Source organism: Procambarus clarkii, chromosome 38 (genome assembly GCF_040958095.1).
Source record: "Procambarus clarkii isolate CNS0578487 chromosome 38, FALCON_Pclarkii_2.0, whole genome shotgun sequence".
Taxonomy (NCBI): Eukaryota; Metazoa; Arthropoda; class Malacostraca; order Decapoda; family Cambaridae; genus Procambarus; species Procambarus clarkii.
In genome coordinates, this window is record NC_091187.1 from 13,510,627 (window position 1) to 13,533,711 (window position 23,085).

General features: G+C 43.9%; 1 protein-coding gene and 1 long non-coding RNA gene across 7 annotated transcripts in view; one reads left to right on the plus strand and one right to left on the minus strand.

The window, feature by feature from the left end:
- Positions 1–2,923, plus strand: part of LOC138372385 (uncharacterized) — a 75,153-nt gene extending 72,230 nt beyond the window's left edge. The window contains exon 2 of the long non-coding RNA XR_011230818.1: positions 2,760–2,923. This is a non-coding gene — a long non-coding RNA (uncharacterized lncRNA). The remainder of the gene's footprint in view (positions 1–2,759) is intronic.
- Positions 2,267–23,085, minus strand: part of LOC123771906 (uncharacterized) — a 46,342-nt gene continuing 25,523 nt past the window's right edge. For all 6 annotated transcript variants that reach the window (XM_069337737.1, XM_069337736.1, XM_069337741.1 and 3 more), the window contains exons 7-11: positions 7,401–7,637; positions 6,904–7,093; positions 5,457–5,642; positions 4,418–4,663; positions 2,267–3,892 (exon numbers count right to left, since the gene is read on the minus strand). In XM_069337737.1, the coding sequence (XP_069193838.1) occupies positions 3,702–3,892; positions 4,418–4,663; positions 5,457–5,642; positions 6,904–7,093; positions 7,401–7,637 (1,050 nt within the window). In that variant the 3' untranslated portion in view covers positions 2,267–3,701. The remainder of the gene's footprint in view (positions 3,893–4,417; positions 4,664–5,456; positions 5,643–6,903; positions 7,094–7,400; positions 7,638–23,085) is intronic.

A 23,085-nucleotide genomic window follows, 5' to 3' on the forward strand; every position in this document is an offset into this window, starting at 1 on the left:
CTCTATGACACCTTATGTGACCATGCTCTATGGCAACACCTTGTGTGTGGCCATATAGTTATGCTCTATGACACCTTATGTGACCATGCTCTATGGCAATACCTTGTGTGTGGCCATGTAGTCATGCTCTATGACAACACCTTATGCGTGTCCATGCTCTATGGCAACACCAAGCTTATGAGAAGCAATATGACAATGCTCTATGTCTATAACAACACCTTGTTTGTGGCCATATTGCCATGCTCTACAGAAACAGTTAAAACATGTTGGGAGATTAGTCCGTCTGTTATGCTGTCTACTGTCTATCCTGTCGGGAGAATGTCAGCGGTTATGCTGTCTGCTGTCTATCCTGTCGGGAGAATGTCAGCGGTTATGCTGTCTACTGTCTATCCTGTCGGGAGAATGTCAACGGTTATGCTGTCTATCCTGTCGGGAGAATGTCAACGGTTATGCTGTCTGCTGTCTATCCTGTCGGGAGAATGTCAGCGGTTATGCTGTCTACTGTCTATCCTGTCGGGAGAATGTCAACGGTTATGCTGTCTATCCTGTCGGGAGAATGTCAACGGTTATGCTGTCTGCTGTCTATCCTGTCGGGAGAATGTCAGCGGTTATGCTGTCTGCTGTCTATCCTGTCGGGAGAATGTCAACGGTTATGCTGTCTGCTGTCTATCCTGTCGGGAGAATGTCAGCGGTTATGCTGTCTATCCTGTCGGGAGAATGTCAGCGGTTATGCTGTCTGCTGTCTATCCTGTCGGGAGAATGTCAACGGTTATGCTGTCTGCTGTCTATCCTGTCGGGAGAATGTCAGCGGTTATGCTGTCTATCCTGTCGGGAGAATGTCAGCGGTTATGCTGTCTGCTGTCTATCCTGTCGGGAGAATGTGTCGTTCAGAGTGATAAAGGTTTGATGAATCTGAAATATGAATATTAAAAAAAAAATTCATTTAACATATAAATTCGGAAGTAGTAACATAAAATGTTATTTTAACTTACCACGTTAAACATAGTTCAATGTTTGTTGTTGTTTTAGATTCAGCTACTCCGAACAAAAGTTCCAAGTAGCACGGGCTATGGTGAGCCCGTGAGTTCAATGTCTTAAACCTTGTTGACTTACGAGCAGAATTAATCAGTAAATCGGCTCTCAAATTCTGGTTTTGCTCTATTATACAATAATCCTCTATGTTTGACAGCTCTTAAGTGTTCCACATATTTGTATCATTTGAGAACGCACAAGACAAGCCCAACAGTAAACCGCGTTGCACACTGGGAACTGCACGTTCAGTTAAAGGTAAATGGAGATACACGCGCACGACCCCACGTCACAGCCTTTGAAAGTCAACTAAATTTCTGTTGTGTTGACATGGTCAGTAGCCTCACGCAGTGATGCCATCTCTTTCAAAAACAAATCTAACAATTTCGTAAACCCTTATGCCAATATTCTTTTATTATATTATTCCAAAATGTTGATGTCATCATTCACGTACTATGAAAATGAGTCTAATAGTTTACCAAACTGTGAAACACAAAAGAAAGTTCAGATAATTTGCGGATATTAATTTATGGTTGAATTTAATGAAGTGGTAGTACTGCTGTGCTGCCGGGCCCCCTCCCCCCCACTGTTGTCCAAATTTCTAGTCCAAATAATCATACTCGGTAATAATAATACATAATACTGAGGGAACATACCAGTATCAAGAATGCTTTCCACAATAGGTTAGACTGATATGAACATTATTTACATGGTTTTGGAGAAAATGGGGGGCGGAGGGGGTGGGGGTAAGGCAAGTTAAATTATTTGTTGTCATCTTACGTCTGGCAGTGACATATTATTCTGGAGGGCAGACGACTTACTGTCAATGAAGGTTGTTGGGTAGTTAACGGACACCTACACACCGCTCTATACTATACAATTGAATGAAATAATATGTTAACTAACATTTGGGAGGAATATTGTGGTCTGTTTTCCTTTTTGCTGTCTATGCTGTCGGGAAAATGAGTCGTGTGTTGTTGTCTGCTGCCAACCCTTGCGGGTCATCACTCTGCTTCTGTTGGTGTTAGCATTCCTGTTGTTGATCTCCGTTGGTCGCTTCCAGTCTTCCCTAATGAAGGATACCGAGTACTTAAGACCTTAGGAAGAACTCTGTGATACAGTCACTCTCATCTTCAAGCATCTGGCAACTTGCTTTAAATTCTCTGAGAAAAAAAAGAATGATTCACCAAGCCTCATTTTTTATAATTAAGGCAAATGATAAATAAAAATCAATACGGTTGATTTTGTATGATTGATTCCCGGAGACTTTCATCATCCAGTGTGTCACCCATTTTCTTTAATAGTGTCAACAAACTGTACGACACACTGATAGATGTTGAGCTATCAAATGCGGAAAATGCACATATGAAATAAGAAGTCATTGCTGAAGCGCCGTCGACCTTCTTAGGTCATCGTCCAGCTCGTCTTCCTAAGGTTCCCCAACGTCAAGAAACTGACGTACTAAAGTGCCCTTGTTCTAATCTACCAGAGGACCCAAAACAGAAAACGGGACACTACGTCACTTTCGCCAGCCGCTTCCGTTTTCTAGTACGACTATTTTTAGCCTTATGTGACGCATACGAGCGAAAAGCGACGTTATTTGTAGGGAGACAGGTTGGCTAGGAGGACAGGTTGGCTAGGAGGACAGGTTGGCTAGGGGGACAGGTTGGCTAGGAGGACAGGTTGGCTAGGACAGGCTGGCTAGGGGGACAGGTTGGCTAGGAGGACAGGCTGGCTAGGGGGACAGGTTGCACCGTCAACAGCTTGACTGATGATGACGTGAGATTATTGAAGGCGCTACAGTAATTATTTCTTATTCCATATGTTGTTATTCTGCAATATGATAACATGTGTATCATTAACAGAACGTTATCAATATCACATCATATCAGAGGAGTTAGAGACGTCCCAGGAGGTAGTGGTCGGTTAAGGCTTTCTCCAAGGTGGAGAAAGATGTCTTAGCTCGGTTGATAACGGACCCGGGGCTTTGCATCATGCCAATGGGGCTGTGGAGGATGATATAGGACTGTGAAGTACATCAACAGGATGATGGATGACATCTATTTGAACATGAACATAATCTACAGAAAGATGGACAATAATCTACTGGAAGATGGACACAATCTACTTGAAGATGGGCATAATCTACTTGAAGATGGACATAATCTACTGGAAGATGGACATAATCTACTTGAAGATGGACATAATCTACTGGAAGATGGACATAATCTACTGGAAGGTGGACAATAATCTGCTGGAAGATGGACATAATCTACTGGAAGATGGACATAATCTACTGGAAGGTGGACATAATCTACTGGAAGATGGACATAATCTACTGGAAGATGGACATAATCTACTGGAAGATGGACATAATCTACTGGAAGGTGGACAATAATCTACTGGAAGATGGACATAATCTACTGGAAGATGGACATAATCTACTGGAAGGTGGACATAATCTACTGGAAGATGGACATAATCTACTGGAAGATGGACATAATCTACTGGAAGGTGGACATAATCTACTGGAAGATGGACATAATCTACTGGAAGGTGGACATAATCTACTGGAAGGTGGACATAATCTACTGGAAGATGGACATAATCTACTGGAAGGTGGACATAATCTACTGGAAGGTGGACATAATCTACTGGAAGATGGACATAATCTACTGGAAGGTGGATGTAGTGACAGAGGGGTGGGTGGTGGTGGGGGGTGATGGTGGGGGGGTCCAGGAACAGCCAGCCACGGGGCATCCACCAACAGGGTTCTGGTGTTGTTCTACAGCATCCACAATCATCCGGGTGGTATCCTCAAGGTAGGGTAGATACTGGGCGCAGTCACCCTCCGAGAACAGCGCTGTGTGGGGGGACAAAAACATTCATCTTTAAGTACAGATACACTGATGATTGATAAAGATTAAGCCACTCAAAAGGTGGCACGGGCATGAATAGCCCGTAAGTGGTGGCCCTTTTGAGCCATTACCAGTATCTATAGATGATACTGGAGATCTGAGGAGGTGCGACTGCACCCTGCGTGACGGGAGATGTCTCCGTACAGATACAAACGTCTCACTTCTTATATAAATAATATTGTCCTAAAATTACTCATCCCAAATTCCTGGGCATACGAGATATTAAAAGCGATGCACTCGGTCCTAAATAGCTTTAGGCACGATAGGCTGACAAGTGGTTTTAACTAACGGTTCTTGTTAGGCTAAAATACTTCAAATTTGAACAAATTTAAGTATTAAAATACAAAAGTATATTATACATATCATTTTATACTAGTTTTCAAGTGTTATAACAATGCAACAACTTTTAGACCCCGTTAAAACAAGGTTGTAGCAACAAAGTGTGTGTGTGCTGGGACATATCTTCTCACCTTTAACGAAGGTCACAGTCTGACCAGCGACGTAGCGTCTATAAGCTTCAAATTCTTCTGGCGTGGCGTCCTGATTGTAGCCACAGAACTCCAGCACCTCGAGGGCCTCCTGGTACAGGGGGTCGAGGAAGTCCCCGTGGCCAAATTTGGTGGCGTTGATGGACCAGCGCTGAGACGACGAGTCCATAGCCTCGTAGAACCGATCATTGCTGATTTCATCTGGGGCGCACGGGTACCCGCTCACCCCTGGGTACAGACAGTCAGGTCAGCCACCAGCAATATGAGATAAGAATAGATGAAGCTGCAGAAAGCCTATTGGAACATATACTAAGCAGGTCTTATTATTATCGACCCAAATACATTCAAATATATGTCTAGCCTATTCTTGAAATACTTCAGTAAATCCCTGTGGCCCATACTAGGCAGCAGGTATTCACATCCCACTCAAGCTCACTCATATACATGCGAAAATAATTACAAAAACACGAGATTCAGTTATCCTACAACATAACCCAACATTGCAGCAACATTATCCTACAACATAAACCAACATTGTGGCAACATTATCCTACAACATAAGCCAACATTATCCTACAACATAAGCCAACATTATCCTACAACATAAACCAACATTGTGGCAACATTACCCTACAACATAACTCAATACTACACACAGAAATCGCACTAACGTGATGCATCAAATGAACAAATCCACAAGGGCCGTGACGATGATTCGAACCTGCGTCCGGGAGCATCCCAGACACTGCCTTAATCGACTGAGCTACCTGAGCGTAGCTCAGTCGATTAAGGCAGTGTCTGGAATGCTCCCGGACGCAGGTTCGAATCCTCGTCACGGCCCTTGTGGATTTGTTCATAACCCAATACTGTAGCAACAGTGTTCTCCAATATCAAACATAACATTGTGGTTGTGTGAACGTTGCGTGGTTGTTGTTGTTGTTGTTAAAGATTCGCTACTTGGAACAGTTCCAAGTAGCACGGGCTATGGTGAGCCCGTAGGTACTCGTTGTGTGGTGGTCACCTGGGACGTTATCGAGGCCGGCCGCTAGGTGGAGCGTCGGGATGACGTAGTTAAGGGCGACGCCCGGGGTGATGCAGAACTCCAGCAGGCCGTCGACGGGACTCATAAACACCTGACCCTTGAACTTGCCACAGGTGGTTTTCAGGTACTCCACCTGCACATGGGCACCGGCTGAGTGGCCACCAACTGTGTTCGTAAGAAAGATGGTAATGTGGTGAGTTTATAGCCTAGCTGGAACCCACATATCCCAGTGAGCAGTGTATGTTAGGGTATTATGCAACAAATGTTAGATCAACATTTAACTCTTGTATAAATGTTTTATCAACGTTGAATCAATGCTTAATCAACGATGTATCAATGTTTAATCAACGTTGGATCGACGTTTAATCAACGTTGGTTCAACATTACATCAACATCATGGCCTAGTGAGTAGGGAAAGGAGGGGATTCCTGTTAATATCCCTTAAATGTACGAGATTCTACACATGAATCTCACAAAGAATATTTGAATAAGTATCCCCTTTATCAATATAAACAGTAGGCGCAAGTTTTCTATAAACCTTAAAATATCATCCTTCATATTGTCTCGTTCCTTTCTCAACTCATAAGCTCACAAATCCCGGGTTCGATTCCCGGGGTAGGCAGAAATGGTTGGAAACGTTTCCTTTCACCTAATGCCTCTGTTCCAACCCATCCTCGCACACAGTACATGGCATTTTGACGTCAAACTCGCAAACGGACAAATAAAGGGGTTATAAAGGGGTTGGCTTACAAACACTCTTTTTTTTATGTGTGGTTGATAGGATAGAACAGGATTGATTTGGGTATGTTAGGTCTGGGTGTTTCAGTACTCCGTTTTCTGTCCGTTGTGGCAACTAGAGAGGACGGGCTGTGTGTTCACCTAATGCCTCAATTCACCCAGCAGTCAACAGGTACTCGAGAGTTAGGCAACTGTTGATTTAGGTTTGGGACCTCGATACAAGCCACTATATATATATATATGTCGTACCTAGTAGCCAGAACGCACTTTTCAGCCTACTATGCAAGGCCCGATTTGCCTAATAAGCCAAGTTTTCACGAATTAATTGTTTTTCGACTACCTAACCTACCTAACCTAACCTAATGTAACTTTTTTGGCTACCTAACCTAACCTATAAAGATAGGTTAGGTTAGGTTAGGTAGGGTTGGTTAGGTTCGGTCATATATCTACGTTAATTTTAACTCCAATAAAAAAAATTGACCTCATACATAAAGAAATGGGTAGCTTTATCATTTCATAAGAAAAAAATTTGAGAAAATATATTAATTCAGAAAAACTTGGCTTATTAGGCAAATCGGGCCTTGCATAGTAGGCTGAGAAGTGAGTTCTGGCTACTAGGTACGACATATATATATTATAAATCGCCCCATCCTCAACCCCGACCCCACGCCCCAACCACGAGCCTTACCAACAAGATTGTCAAAGTCGAGGTGAACAGTGTCGTTGAGGCCCTTGTTGTGGAGCTTCTTCTCGAGGTGGTCCTCGGCCCAGAGCATGACGGAGGTGAAGAGCGGCAGCCTGTCCTCCGGGTTGATGGGCGCTGCTATCTTCCACAGCACCACCACCGCCATGCCGTGTGAGGCCATGTGCGCCATCGTCTGCAGACAACACCCAAGATTTCTTAACTCATACACATTATACAACTGTCAGACCCTTGTTGGGCCCCGGTTCTGGGCCTCAAGAACTTCCCAGAGAACTCAGTAGAGTTCTGGGTTGGTCTTATATACCATCGTGGCTAGTCGGTTAAGGCTGACATCTGGGAGCCACCAGGTCGCGAGTTCTAGTCACTCCATTGCCTCAAAATGATTTGTTGGACACTGGCCAGTATGCTAAGCAATAGTCCACCCTCAGATCATTAAAAGGACTGGGAATCAGGCATACCTACACGTGAGTCCCGCGCCTCACCTGGTCGTAAGCGATCCCGGGGATGGCGCCGCCGAAGCCGTCCAGGAAATAGAAGACACTGTAGGTGCCGGCGTCAGTGGGCACCCACACGTCCAGGTTCTCGTCCAGACCCACTGTGAGCAGGGAGCCCACCTCCACCCTGGTGGTGCTGTAGGGTCCTCGCTCGTAGGGCGTGAAGCTCTCCTGGCCCCAGCACCCGCACACCCACACCACCACCATCCACCAGGCCTTCACTCTCTGCCCAGTGATGGAAAGTAGAATTAAGCGCCGTTCTCCAGCACAGTACTTGTGGGGGGGGGACACATTAAATCAGGTAATTTATCAGGAGAAAGCACTAAGTCAATACGACTATATAGAACATTCCAACAACTTGGTCCGTTGGGGATCGAACGCCGGCCAGCAAGAAGCGAGGTTGTCCCTCTACCGAGCAGTCCAAGTGGTTGGAAACATTTATGTCATTCTCTAGTCTTTGGCCTCTCATGATTAAACCAGTCGGCACACAACCTATTTGTCCAGGGTTCGATTCCCGGGCAGGACGAAACACATTTCCTTATAAATGATGCCTTTGTTCACCTAGCCTTAATACCCTCCAGAGGTTGATAGGTCTTGAGGCCAACACCAAACTTGCTGATTAAATCGAAAATATATTCTATAATGTTGTATCAAAATCTTTGACAAAACTGCATCGATCCGAGATAAATTGAAATTTACACCAGGTATTCCCCTCTCTGGTCACACTTCCACGTAAGAAGAGACACATAACCTACAGGTTCTTCAACACAATCAGACTCAAGAACTATACTCTCCGACCCACGCTATAAGTGTTTCTGGAACCTAACATTTGTTTGCGGTTTTGACCAAATATAAACATGCCAGGGAAACTGCTCACGCACCTTGTATCACTGCTTGAAGAAATGTGAACAAATTTAAATACTTATAAAAGTGCGTCACTACTGTCAATGAAAAACGTTAATGGAACGAACCCTTTTCTAAGCAGGCCGAGTAAGCCGGACGACTCAAACAGAAAACGGAACAGTACGTCACTTTTGTGAGTCGATTTCATTTCAAATTACGTCCAAATTTGGCCATAGTGCCGCGCATACCAGCGAAAAGTGACGTTATTTTTAAGAGGACGGGTTGTGTAGGGAGGGTCATGCGCGTCTGTAACTTCTGCACGCAGCCTACTGCACTACTTAAACGGTACTCTCATGGATGGGTTCGTATCCTGGCCGGGGAGGATTAATGGGCGCAATTCCTTAACTGTAGCCTCTGTTTAACGCAACAGTAAAATGTGTACTTGGATGAAAAAACGATTCTTCGCGGCAGGGGATCGTATTCCAGGGACCATAGGATTAAGGACTTGCCCGAAACGCTACGCGTACTAGTGGCTGTACAAGAATGTAACAACTCTTGTATATATCTCAAAAAAAAAAAAAAAAAAATCTTAAATTCACCTAACAAATTCACAAAGGCCTGTAGCATTAAATATTATGATAGATATCGTGAGGAGACATTCACATATGAGACTAATAGAACAAGAACCCGGCAATGTGATGTTATAGTGGCCAGAATACGCCTGGGATATAGACGTATCTGGCAGCTTTCTCAAAACCCAAATGTCGAGTACACTATGTGTCAACTGTGTCACAATACACAATGTGTCAACTGTGTGTCACAATACACAATGTGTCAACTTTGTGAAAGAGAAAACATGCACTCTCTTGAACATTATATTGTAGAATGTCCCATACTGACTGACTTTGGCCCTCCTGGGCTAAGGTATGCTGAACTCTGTAGTTACTATATGAGTACTGGAACACTTGATATATTGGACTTGTACCCAAGACTGACTATGTTATGCATCAGTTATACAATGTTTGTGATGTCACTAAAGCTTATGGTTGTAAAAGCATCTTAATCACACTCTGTGGTTAAGTGCTTCATAATTAACACACTAGTTTCTATAGCAGCTATGTTACCTTGTGACAGTAGGAGAGACGTAAATATATATGTGAATGTCTATGTATGTATGTATGTATGTATGTATGTATGTATGTATGTATGTATGTATGTATGTATGAATGAATGCTCATTGCCCCACTACACTATGATGTCTACTCAGGCCTCTAACCTTGCCATGGAGAACAAAGGAAACTGTATATATTTCTGGATACCATTGCAAATGTGTGGCCACGTCTGTGGTAAACAAAACCTGCATGGATGTGTGGGTACATCATAGGTTAATGGAACGTATATACAGCTAATTCTCTGCAAATGTAAATTTCTTAGCTAACGAAATATTTGGTCCAGTTCCTGAATCAACTTAACCTTATTGCATAACGCCCATGAGAAGGGGATGTGGTCCATATTGAAGTAATTGAACAAATTAGGGAGTCCGGGATTCTTTACCGAGAACATCTTTGCTGAGGTGAAGGAGAGGACGGAAGTGTAGCACCTCGGCTGTGATCAGTTGGGACACTGCTGTCCCGCCGGCGGGCGGGGTCCTTATATAGCTCCAGCTGGCACGCCCTCCTGCCCTACGCCGCAGTCACACTTCCCTAATTGTGCTGACACAATTGTGCTGGTGGTTAGGTTTAGCTCTTTGGATCCGCCTCTAACCTTTTAATCAGCTGATGTCTAGATTTCAATGTTTTTTGAGCTTTTTATATTCACTTCTTAGTGTATTTGTAATTTATCTGTGGCTCATTTATGTATAGTTTCCATCTATGTCCCCCTTGTTGGAGTATATCCTATACTAGTCTGTCTAATCAATTCCTATGGAAATTTTGAACGAGGTAATCATGTCTCCCGTAACCCTTTTGCCTGACGTGATGTTCACCTCTATTAGTCTATCCCATAGCGGTTATATCTCTCAGTTTTGGAACAAGTTTGGTGGCATACCTCAGCACTTTCTCCAACTTTATTTTGCATTAAACAAGATCAGGACTTCACGCAGGCGCCGCATATTACAGAACTGGTCTGACGTATGTGATATAGCCAACTGGTCTCCTGTCTTGATTATTGAACACAATCGAATCTATTAGCTGACAAAAGGGCATAAACAAACCCAAATGGGGACTTTCTTTCTCCTAATAATGCTTCTGTTGTTCACCCAGCAGTAGGCAGGTACCTGGAACTTCAACAATACAATACAATAATATACAGGATAACATACCCATCAGGGAGAGCCTTGAAGTGGGGACGGCTGCAAAGAAGTCGGTGAGAGGAAACGCTGAAGGAGTAGAGAAAGTGCCAGGGCTTGACCCAGCTGCGTGTCTTGAGTCGATGCTCAGACAACCCCACAACCGGCTAGGCTTTGAGTCGGGTCAGGAAAGGAGCAGTGGCGGTACTCCTTCATTCTAGGTGGTGACAGTCTGTCTTCTGGTGGTGTCTTCTTTCTTCCATCTTCTTCATGCTTCGTGTAATCACTTGATATTTTTTCTTGTACTCTGCGTAGTCCTGTGGAAAAGATTGGCTGCCAGTGTGGATTCATCGCATTCCGAGAAGATTATGTTGTTTCTAACTATGTCCGTAGCTCCTGGATTACTCTGCAAGTATTCTTCATACCTCGTGTTATATATACGGCTGGAGAGCCGCCTGAATTCAGGAGATCCAAATGTAGTGTTGTCAAGTTGTTGATATAACTCAGTTACTGCTGAAGAATCAATCGTCGTGGTGTCCTCCGAGTCTGAGGGTGGTGAATGTGCTTCCATGTCAACAGAGGCAGTAGAGCCGTCATCAGAAGACAGGTGGAGGTCAGCAGGAGCAACTGATGTTGGTACCGATGCAGGTGATGTAGTCGCAGGTATAACTGGAGTAATACGTGGTTGGTTTGGAGTGGCAGTTTGTATAGGTAATGTAGGAGCTGCAGCTGTAGCAGGTTGCAGAGGGTGGGCGTCAGCAGACAGGAGATCTGCCAGTGCAGAGAGATGGTGATGCCAGAGGCTGGAGTAATATCGGTGGCAGTGGCTGGAGCTGTAGTTCACTTCCTTCCCTCCCTGTTCACTAAGTTCACTAAATGAACTTAGTTGTGAACTTCCCTCCCTGCTTCTTCGGGAGCAGGGAGGGAAGTTGATGTTGACCAGACCACACACTAGAAGGTGAAGAGACGACGACGTTTCGGTCCGTCCTGGACCATTCTCAAGTCGCTTGTGTGACTTGGAAGGAAGTTCATTATATAACTCCAGCTATATATATATATATATATATATATATATATATATATATATATATATATATATATATATATATATATATATATATATATATATCCAACCACACACAATTCAGTGGTGTGGATATATAGGCAGGAATGAGGTGAGGTGAGAAACAATATATTTAATGAGATAAGAGGATATTAATAAGGTATTATTGAGATAAATTCGTATCATTGATTTTACTAAAATAGTTTTTCTAGCTGATCAATCAAAAATGTATCTAAATTATACAAATCACAATTAATGTTCAAATTACATGATTTTGTAATCTGTATTAAAGCAGATTTAATAATGTTTCTACTGAAAATACTTCCGTTTTTTTCAAGAACCCTCTCTCTCATTTGTCAGAAAGTTCTCACCAAATTGGTTAGAACCCATTCAACCCCTCTTCTTTTCCCGTCTCTCCATATCCTCCTCCTTTCCCTTTCTTCCCCCTCCCATCCCTACCCCCCCTTCTATCCTCCCTGCTTCTTTCTCCCTGTCTCCCTCTCACCCCCATCTTCCTATCCTCCCGATTGATTGATTGATGAAGATTAAGCCACCCAAAAGGTGGCACGGGCATGAATAGCCCGTGAGTGGTTAGGTTTTCTTGAGTTGATTTCGGGGCTTTGTTTTTAGTGTCCCCGCGGCCCGGTCCTTGACCAGGCCTCCACCCTCAGGAAGCAGCCCGTGACAGCTGACAAACACCCAGGTACCTAGTTACTGCTAGGTAACAGGGGCATAGGGTGAAAGAAACTCTGCCCATTGTTTCTCACTGGCGCCCGGGATCGAACCCGGGACCACAGGTTCACAAGACCAGTGTGCTGTCCGCTCGGCCGACCAGCTGGTGGCCCTTTTGAGCCATTACCAGTATCACGAGATGATACTGGAGATCTGTGGAGGTGCGACTGCACCCTGCGTGACGGGAGATGTCTCCCGTCCCCTACCCTCCCCCCCCCCTCTCCTTCTATATATATAGAAGGGTAAACAGGTGTGCCAGGGTCTCTTCCCCCTTCTTTCCTTCTCTTCACCCCCATGTCTCCCTAGACCCCCTTGTGACCACCCTCTTGCTCCCTCCCCCCCCCCCTCCGACTTTCCCCAGAAAATGTGTTATTAAGAAACACGTATACAATTACATGGGTCTCCCAGATTTTTTTTATTAACACAATATGATCACTAAAACTCTAGGGGAATCACACCATATATTCAACACACGAGTCAATGAAAATCGCCTGGGGGGGGGGGGGGGGTGTCCATAAAGGATAATATTTCTTTCAACATTTGGCCTTAGGCCTAACCCGACAGGCCTATGTGTATCCCATACCCCAGACCAGGCATCTTGCCTCCAACTCTAAACAGACAGCCAAACACGCAGACATTCTCTCTTATAGTATAGATATATAATACAGTGTGTGTATATCACGAAAATAAACACGTGATTAAAAATGTGACAGTGTCAGACCACAGAGGAAAATTGAAACAGGAATTTCCTTAAGTACTTTCGTATATTAATACATCTTGAGAAGTCCGTGGTCTGACACTGTCATATAATACAGTGTAGATATATACAAATTTGAATGTGATCTATAGTGTAGACATATAAGAGAAAACGAATTATACAAATTTGAATGTGAACATTGAGAGATGTTGTAAGGCCACACACACACAGACCCGTGTAAGTCTAAAGACGGAATGTTTTTCAGGAAACACAACTAAACAATGAGTATAATTAAACGAAAAAAAATGTTCTGTTCTTGTTAGAAGTGAGAGAAAGGAAAGCTGCCTTTCCTGGATGTCTGGTAAAAGAAGAGCGGCGTCCACACTGTTGTCTACACCACTGGAACTGATACAGGAATGTGTTTGATTGGTAATAGTGAGCCTGACAAGCACAAGAAGAGTGTTGTTGATGCCTATGTCGGCCGTGCTCTCTCACACAGCTCCAGTTGGTTCGTAAGTACTTACCTGGTTGATTACCTGCTTGATGGGGTTCTGGGAGTTCTTCTACTCCCCAAGCCCGGCTCGAGGCCAGGCTTGACTTGTGAGAGTTTGGTCCACCAGGCTGTTGCTTGGAGCGGCCCGCAGGCCCACATATACCTGGTTGATGGGGTTCTGGGAGTTCTTCTACTCCCCAAGCCCGGCTCGAGGCCAGGCTTGACTTGTGAGAGTTTGGTCCACCAGGCTGTTGCTTGGAGCGGCCCGCAGGCCCACATATACCTGGTTGATGGGGTTCTGGGAGCTCTTCTACTCCCCAAGCCCGGCTCGAGGCCAGGCTTGACTTGTGAGAGTTTGGTCCACCAGGCTGTTGCTTGGAGCGGCCCGCACGCCCACATATACCTGGTTGATGGGGTTCTGGGAGTTCTTCTACTCCCCAAGCCTGGCTCGAGGCCAGGCTCGACTTGTGAGAGTTTGGTCCACCAGGCTGTTGCTTGGAGCGGCCCGCAGGCCCACATACCCACCACAGCCCGGCCAACTGCGTAACTGCTTCGTGAATCTGGCCCCCAGGTTAGCGAGAAAAATGGAACAATCTCTGTAACTAGTTGACATTACAACATAAAGTGTGCAGGATAGGTGTAAGTGTTAATGTAACAATCGTTGTTGGGGTCTGATAAAGACCTTTAGTGCTCTATTTTTTGCGCTACCGCTCACAGGATGGGTATGGGGTGCACAATAAACTAGCCGCCTCCGGCAGCAACAACAAAATCAACCAGTGGAGTAAGGCAGATGTTTTGATAGACAAATGAAAAGTTTATTTACCTAGTTCACCGCGCCAGGCCTACTAAAGCAAACATTGGGGGGGGGGGGGTAGACTTTTTTAACTTCCTCCCAGAAGAAAAAGAATTAAAAGAAACATATGAAAGATTCGTGTTAGAATCATTGTTCCAACCCTCTCTCTCACTCACTCCTTCAATAACACATATTTTTCACTATTTTTTAGACCGTTATCTTGAGGTTATCTTGAAATATCTTTCTGCCCGAAACGCTTTGCGTAATAGTGGCTTTAGGCATTGTATGTACTAGCTCTATCTATAAATTCATCAATATTTGTATCACCCCTTGTATGTATGTACTTTACCTAAATAAACATTTGAATTTTTTAATTTTGAAATGATTTCGGGGCTTAGCGTCCCCGCGGCCCGGTCCTCGACCAGGCCTCCTTATTGTTACACACCCCCAGGAAGCAGCCCGTGGCAGCTGTCTAACTCCCAGGTACCTATTGACCGCCACCCTCCTATTTACTACACGAGGCCTCGGCTCCCTTCAGTTTAAGCTTGCAATAGTTGACCTTGCGTGCCACGGTAGTTGTGATATCAATAAACAGTAGATCTTATCAGCCAGTAAAACCATAACATCTGAGGTGGGGAACTTTGTGGCCTGAACTGAGCTGTGTTCCTTATCTCAGGTACAGCCTGGGACCTTGAGGGGGACCTTGTAGCGCCGTTAGTGCAGGGAAGACACCACATGACGGAGATAAGATTATAAAAATGCGAGTATCATGGCGTGTACCAACCCGTTCTCGCACTTTCTTACAGTCAATATTGGCTTATTATATACGTGCATATGTGACATACTAAACATACTAGTTTACCTTGAAAAGCTTCATAGAAAACACCGACCTTACCTAACCTTCTTAGTATGTTAAGATAAGCATCTTATTGCTTCGTAATTACAATTATTACTTAACCTATACCTATAATAGGTATGTCACATATGCACGTATTTAATAAGTCAATATTGACTATACGAAAGTGCGAGAACGGGTTGCGTGTACACACAGAGGTCTGCCATATTTCTTGATGAAGCACGATACATATTTACTGTTTGGTGAGCACATGCATCAAGGGAAAGGATTCGTGCCCAAACGACTCGTCCTGCCATGAAATCGTACCCAGGACGTTTCTGATTAAGTCATCAAATTAAATAAAAAACAGCATTGAATGTGATGAAATGCCAATTTCCGGGCGAGCCCCTGAAGCTATATATTATCACTGATGAGGATAGTTATATAGGCCTACCCGGGACCAGAGCCAGAACCTGGCTTCTCAACAGAGGCGCAAGGAGCGGTGGCATGTATTTATTTATACCACCACCGAGGAAGGCACCCAGAAAATCAGCGAGACAAAACAGACCACTTCTTGCTTCAATCGAGAACGTAGCCTCAAGAACCGCCGATTCAAGAACTTCCCCAACAGTGTAAACAAGGAGTGATATCTCATGAATCTAGTATCAGCTCGTTCGCTCCAGTTTTCTGGGGGAAGGGGAAAACCCCCCTTGTGGCTCCCTGAAGCTAACTACTCGCAGAGAAGAACAAATAGACCCTTACTAGGGACGAGGGAGCACCGAAGGAATTAAGACGAAGACGAGACTTCCAGCCGAGAGACACGACCCAAAGCAACACAAAGACGCTCGGGCCTGAGCACATTGCCAAGATACCGAACACTGTCGACCTTCAAAACTCCCGTGCTCGAATATCAGCCCAAGACATATTTGCAAACGCAGCCGAGAAAGCAGCATATTTCCTACCATCATGATCGTGAAGGTAGACTGCAGACCGGCTAGATTTAATAGCACTCAGATCAACACGGGTGATCTGAGAAATACGAACCTTGCAACGGGAGGCCACGGTGAGAGGATCAATCCACAACACATCCACCGAGGCAGAATCGGTGGCATGAAGGTAGCAGCGAAGAGCCACCACCAGACACAGCATATGATGCACCTCAAGCCAAACCAACCAAACATCAATGATTAAAGGACCCCTCTGGAACCCAACTAACTCATTCTTCGCCAGAAAAGAAGCCACCAACAAACGAACAAACCGCCCACCGGGGCCAGAAGAATAAAACCCCCGCCGTCATCTGAAACCTTTTTCACATCTGAAAAGATTGTATTCTAAAATCCATATTTCATCATCATAGTAGTCCTTTGTGAGAGTTTCCATTATGGCTGCAAACACTGCATTTGCCTCATGTAGGAGGCCAGCTATAAAATGAACTTGCGTGTCTTTATACCCTGGATGTTGGCAAATAAAAATGATGTTATCGTCTTTGTTGAAGTGCTGGACGCTTTACTTGGTGTTAATATCTGAAGCTCTGGTAGTGAGGCCACTGAGAACAAAGGATGCCTAAAAATGGACCTACAAGTGGCAACATCAAAGAGAAACTGTAACTATCCCCCCCCCCCCCCCCTTCCCGCATCCCAAGGAAAGAGGAGAGGAGACAAGGGGAAGGCAGACAGAGAGAGAGTCAGGGCCCATGAAGAAACCAAAGACTTGACCAATACCTCCTGCCGACACTCGAGGCAGGTGGCCAACAAAGACACCTGGGTATGCACGAGACCCACATCCAGAGAAGTAATTATCACAAAAAGGCACAAAGCTGGGGAGACTATTTAACACCACACATTCAGAGAACCAGCAGAGCAAGCAGGCAGCCATGAGGGGCACAAAAGGGAGGCCCCAGGAACATCCATAATTCGGTCGACACCACACGCCACCCAAGCCTGCGGATACAACAAAAGCTGAGCGAAGCTCCAAACAAAAACAAAGTGATGTCCACCAGCCAGGAAGACTCAGGAACCTCAAAACTCAAAAGGAGAAGGGTCCACCAAAGACGCACAGTCTGGATCTCACAAGAGGTATGTAAAGAGAGCCTTCGGAACTGCTGAACCCGAGAGGAAGGAAACCTCTGGAAGGATGATTCCGATGGGCCAAAAGGCACATGGAACCAAACTCTGGGGAAGCTGCCCCTTAATCAAATGCATACAGGGAGGTAGAATTTGAAAACCCCGCCCCCGGGAAAAGAAGACCCTCCTCAGAGGGGAACAAGGAACCACTTGGAGTCGCACAAGGCATACACGGGCCCATATCAGACTCCCTGCAAGTCCCCGAAGCCGAACTTGAAGACCCCCTGCCCCAGATAGAAAAGCGGAGCCCATGGGAGAAGCTTCAAAAGATGGGGTTGGGACCGGCTGAAAGGAATACCCTGAGGCCTCAGTGGGACTAGCCAGCTCAACTGCTTCTGCACCAGATTCAGAACTGGCCGAGCCACATCCAGAGCTAAACCCAGTCCCAACCCGGAAACCCTTAGGTTTCCCTCGGGACCAGAAACACGGGCAGGATAGAGGAAAGGCGAATTATGACCAAAAGAGGAGGTTCAGACAGAACCAAAGTGGAATTCACCTCACAAGTCCGGGTTCCTAAAACACCAGATGGGGCAGCTTTGGGGCATTTAACTGAGTACTGAACTCTGACTGCTGTAACCGAGCAGACCAAACTCACAAAGTGGAGGCTGCCTAGTGCGCTCAACCTCATCAGGAGAGCCCGAAAGGAGAGCCATATTGAAAGAGCAAATCCGACAGGACTAAGAGTCAAAGGTGTCACTGAACCAACAGGCAGCACAACGGAGACAAAACAAACAATTGCTGCCACGTGGCACGTATGATGAGCAACCCTCAAACTCAGAAGGTTCAGGGGGCAATATACATAGGACCACTGAACCCTCAGGGAATTTCCTGGGCCTGAAGGGTAAACCAAGCATGACACCCAGCCACTGGGGATGCTATGCAAGACCTAAAAGCCAACACAGCCTGGGTTATGCGGCTGCGAAGGAAGACCATGGCGCCCTGAAGGGGAGTCAGTGCACCCTAGTTTCGAAAGAATTCGATCATTTGTTTACATAGTTAGGGAGAGTTCATGAGGATGGTTTCATGGCTTCAGTCTCTATTGAACCCAGCAGTGATCTGAGGACTGGTTGCCTTCCCTGGTGAGATGACACAATGTCACCGCTCCCTTCATCTCTGTGAGGAGACCAGATCCTGGTGCTGGTCCCTGGTATGCCTAAAGAACTCCATCGATGATGCAACCCGGTAAATGGGAGAGAATAATCAGGGGAAAGCGCCAAGCCATTACGACTAGATAGCACTTGCAAGGGGTCAGGATAAGGATTTGGGATGGGACAGGGGAAAGGAATGTTGTCCAACCACTTGGATGGTCAGAGAACCATCTCCATTTTTCCATCCTCCCTTTCCCCCTCCCAGAAAATGTAAACAATTTATGATCTGCTATAATTGAGGCACTGAAATAAGAGAGTAATTTGGTAAGTGGATAATATTATGACAGGAGATCCATCAATTGTTTATTAAATAGACCACCTTAGGACAGTGTGGAATGAATTATTTGCAGCATAAAGGAATCGTCATAACAAAATAATGTAGGTTGGTTGCTGCATTGAAGGCTTCTCGGGGAATAAAAATATTATTGATTGTTTATATTGTGTACCGAAGCCCCCATGTCTCATTAAAGCAGCAGTGCAAGAAAACAAAGTAGATATATCATACTGTAATACACTGCCAAGTGGAAATTATCAGAGGCTATATGGCTAGAATGGAATCCACCATTGTTTACCAACGTGCATTTAATTCTGTTTAAAGGTAACTTCTATCAAGATATTATGGCATTGAATCTCGTTAAGTTCGAGCGGTAATGAGAAACAGTAGAAGAAAGTAATTATCAAAAGGTAGCAGCAAGCCAGGAAGACTACGTAGCACACACACAGTAGTGGGATGTGAAGCATTTGCTGAGAAAACTGAGATTCTAAACAAACCCCTTCATGAGATTATCACATCAGTTCCTGTGTTCATTTTTTGTTTGTGAAGCAATATCATTTGATCAATGATATTGTTAAGTTACTGATAGTCAGTCTCATGACCAAGGCATCACAATAAAAGTTGCTTATATTTTTTTAATGTGAATGTGCAAATAACTGATCTATATTACTGTACATAAAAGGAAAAATTACTTGAGCAAAGTGTATTCAATAAAATTTAGAAGGGATACCTAATTTGTTTAAAGTCTTTCATGGTGTAAGTTCCACTCACTTGTTTATTCCATCAATGTCATGCAAAAATGATGGTTAGTAAAAAACATTTAAGATAACTTTGGATCTTACGATGTAGAGTGACATTGAACTATCAAAATGATGTAACGATCCAGTCATTTATAATTTCCACTCATATTGGAAATTTAGTAACATTTGGGTCCCTAAGTTACCTTGAGGTTACCGTGAGGATCTTCCGGGGCTTAGCGTCCCTGCAGCCCGGTCGTCGACCAGGCCTCCTGGTTGCTGAACTGGTCAACCAGGCTGTTGGATGCGGCTGCTCACAGCCTGATGTACGAATCACAGCTTGGTAGATCAGGTATCCTTTGGAGGTGCTTATCCAGTTCTCTCTTGAACACTATTGTGAAGGGTCTGCCAGTTATGCCCCTTATGTGTAGTGGAAGCGTGTTGAACAGTTTCGGGCCTCTGATGTTGATAGAGTTCTCTCTCAGAGTACCTGTTGCACCTCTGCTCTTCAATGGGGGTATTCTGCACATCCTGCCATGCCTTCTGGTCTCATGTGGTGTTATTTCTTTGTGCAGGTTTGGGCCCAGCCCCTCTACTATTTTCCACGTGTAAATTATTATGTATCTCTCCCGCCTGCGCTCAAGGGAATACAGATTTAGGCTCTTTAGTTGGTCCCAGTAGTTTAGATGTTTTACTGAGTGGATTCTAGCAGTAAAGGATCTCTGCACGCTCTCCAGGTCTTGTGAATTTCGTACAAAATTTCCAGTATCAAATTCCATCCAGCATTTTAAGGTTCCTGTTAAATTCACAATACTGTACAGTGTTCCAAAAGTTCTCAAATATCACTAACACTCTTTAAACACACTGAAAAAACAAAAAATTAACAAAAGGTTAACCCCTGCACTGTGCAGCTGTGTCATATGACAACTCTGCCTTAAGAGTTGCACGAGTGCACAAAAAAAAACTTTTAAATAGTTAAAATACAGTATGTTCCCCAAACCCAGGAAACTAAAAGAAAAAAATTGTACGATTCTTGGGCTGTTTTGGTGAGGAAATATCGCAATGTCACTGATTCACACTCGCTGGTCACCATTATGATCAACAAATCCTGAATATATCTCATTCTCTAAACGAACACGAGGTCCCACTGTATATTGTGCAGAGGCAAGACCCCGACTGAGTGCTGTGACTTCCACTTTAGGAATATTGTCAGCAGGATCGCTACCCATGGTTGCTGTGTCAGTACTGAGGCCCTCACACCAGCCCAGGATCGCTACCCATGGTTGCTGTGTTGGTACTGAGGCCCTCACACCTATCCAGGATCGCTACCCATGGTTGCTGTGTTGGTACCGAGGCCCTCACACCTGCCTTGGATCACTACCCGTGAGTGCTGTGTCGGTACCGAGGCCCTCACACCTGCCTTGGATCACTACCCATGGTTGCTGTGTCGGTACCGAGGCCCTCATACCTGCCTTGGATTACTACCCATGAGTGCTGTGTCGGTACTGAGGCCCTCACACCTGCCCAGGATCACTACCCATGGTTGCTGTGTCGGTACCGAGGCCCTCACACCTGCCTTGGATCACTACCCGTGAGCGCTGTGTCGGTACTGAGGCCCTCACACCTGCCCAGGATTTTTTCCAAGATGACATCTGCTTACTGGAGACCTGAGGAAGAGAATGAGCCCAGTATACCTTAGGGAGTTTTAAATCTTATGCTAGACTAAATTGTCCCTGGTTGCTGTACGCACCACCGATAAAGCGACACTCGTCATCGTGCGCAGTTGAGGGATACAGTACAAACAACCAATCTGACAGAATATTTTATTTCTATTACTGAAATATAAAAAGGCAAAGATATGAAACAAATATATATATAGTATAAAAAGGTGGTTAAACAATCATTATAAACAATTTGCTATTATTTTTATTAAGATTAAAATTATATTTTGATAATTCTATCAAGTTCCAGTAAGTAATTAAACCAAAGTAATAGCTTTCTCTACATCACATTATAGTAGCTACTTAAGGAACAAAGAAAGCCACAGGTTACATTATTTTATCTCAATGATCCATGGACACACATTTCTTCAAAAGTATTGTAATAACTTGAACTTGCTATGCAATAAAAAAAAAAGTGGGTATGAAAGTGCTTATTTCGAGTCCTTAAAATACAAGAAGTAATTTCACACTGGAATAGACTAAAAAAAAAATGAATTCATTCATTCTGAATGAAGTGCCCCTTTGTACTACAAATATCTGATGTCTTTTATGAATGACAATACAGAATAGCATGAAAATTTCAATCTTTACACAAATACTGTATATACATTAAGAAACCTTACATTAATGCTCTTCTGATGCATTACAATGAAAGATATTGTGACACAACAGCACTTTACATGCACGGCAATATTTACTTCTGTAGTTGTAAACTAAAGCCCAAAATTTTTGGTATTTTACATTATCCATAAAATGTCTATCCATAAGCTTTGTCAAATATACTGTACATGCACAAGTCTTTATTGAGCACCAAATCTCTCGGCGCGTTTTTTCTTTATAGCGTCTTCGTCATTATCTGCTGCAGGGGCACTGATTGCTACCTTGGCAGCAGGAGCCGGTGTATCGAGGCTGGTTCTGTAAATATAAAAATATGAGATAGGACAATTTTGAAAACAGTAACAGTGCTGCAGATTAACATTATATCAGCCTGTTTAATCTACAATATTCATAAGAAAAGTAAGACAATCAATTCAAATTTGTCAATACTGTACTTCAAATTAGATATTATCTTGGAATGTATACCCTGTCAGTCAACTACAGCTACTGTAATTTAGAATTCTGAAACAATACCTTAAAAATATATCTTCCAAAATCTTATGATTTTGTTTCTCCTATTAGCTAAAATTGCCCACCCATTTGCATTTAAATCTATCCAGCCTGCAGCGCAGTGCTCAAGGCAACAATTATCAAAATAAGGCACCAAGCTGGGAAGCGGCAATGCAGTTGGTTAACAATCAAAAGGAACTGGGTTTGATTCTCATGCAGGACAGAGAATATTGAATCCCTCTCATATTTCAATTTTTGTTTTTAAGAGTACAGAACTCTCAGAGTTCCTAGCATTTTTGTGGTTTTGATTGTATATACGTTGCAGATACTATACATTTTCTGTGCTGATGTCTTGTAATCAACAACTATCTGGATACGAATAACTTTGCCCTAATAAACAACGCATTTAAACCAACTATCCTTCCCTAGCCACCTTTACCACAAAGATTCGGACCAGGACCTGTATAGGTCACACAGCCTATATGCACAACCATCTTCTCTTTAGCTTCCCACAGTCTCAGCATGACATGTATTCTCATATCTTCACTAAACCTATTCTTACAGAGTGTAGATGATATGTGCTTTCACTGAAGAAGACATTATGGAGATCTTTGAGAAATTATATTGTTATTTACTCTTGCTATTTTAGAAACATTTAGGCAATTTAAATCTTACTGAAGACTATACAGTAGTGTGATTTATTTTATTTCAAATATTACATACTAGATGATGTTCGAACATGAGACATGGACACACATGAATTTTGGAACATTTCTGTCATGTCTTCTGCACAACCGTATTTCTTTTTTCTTATCTACAA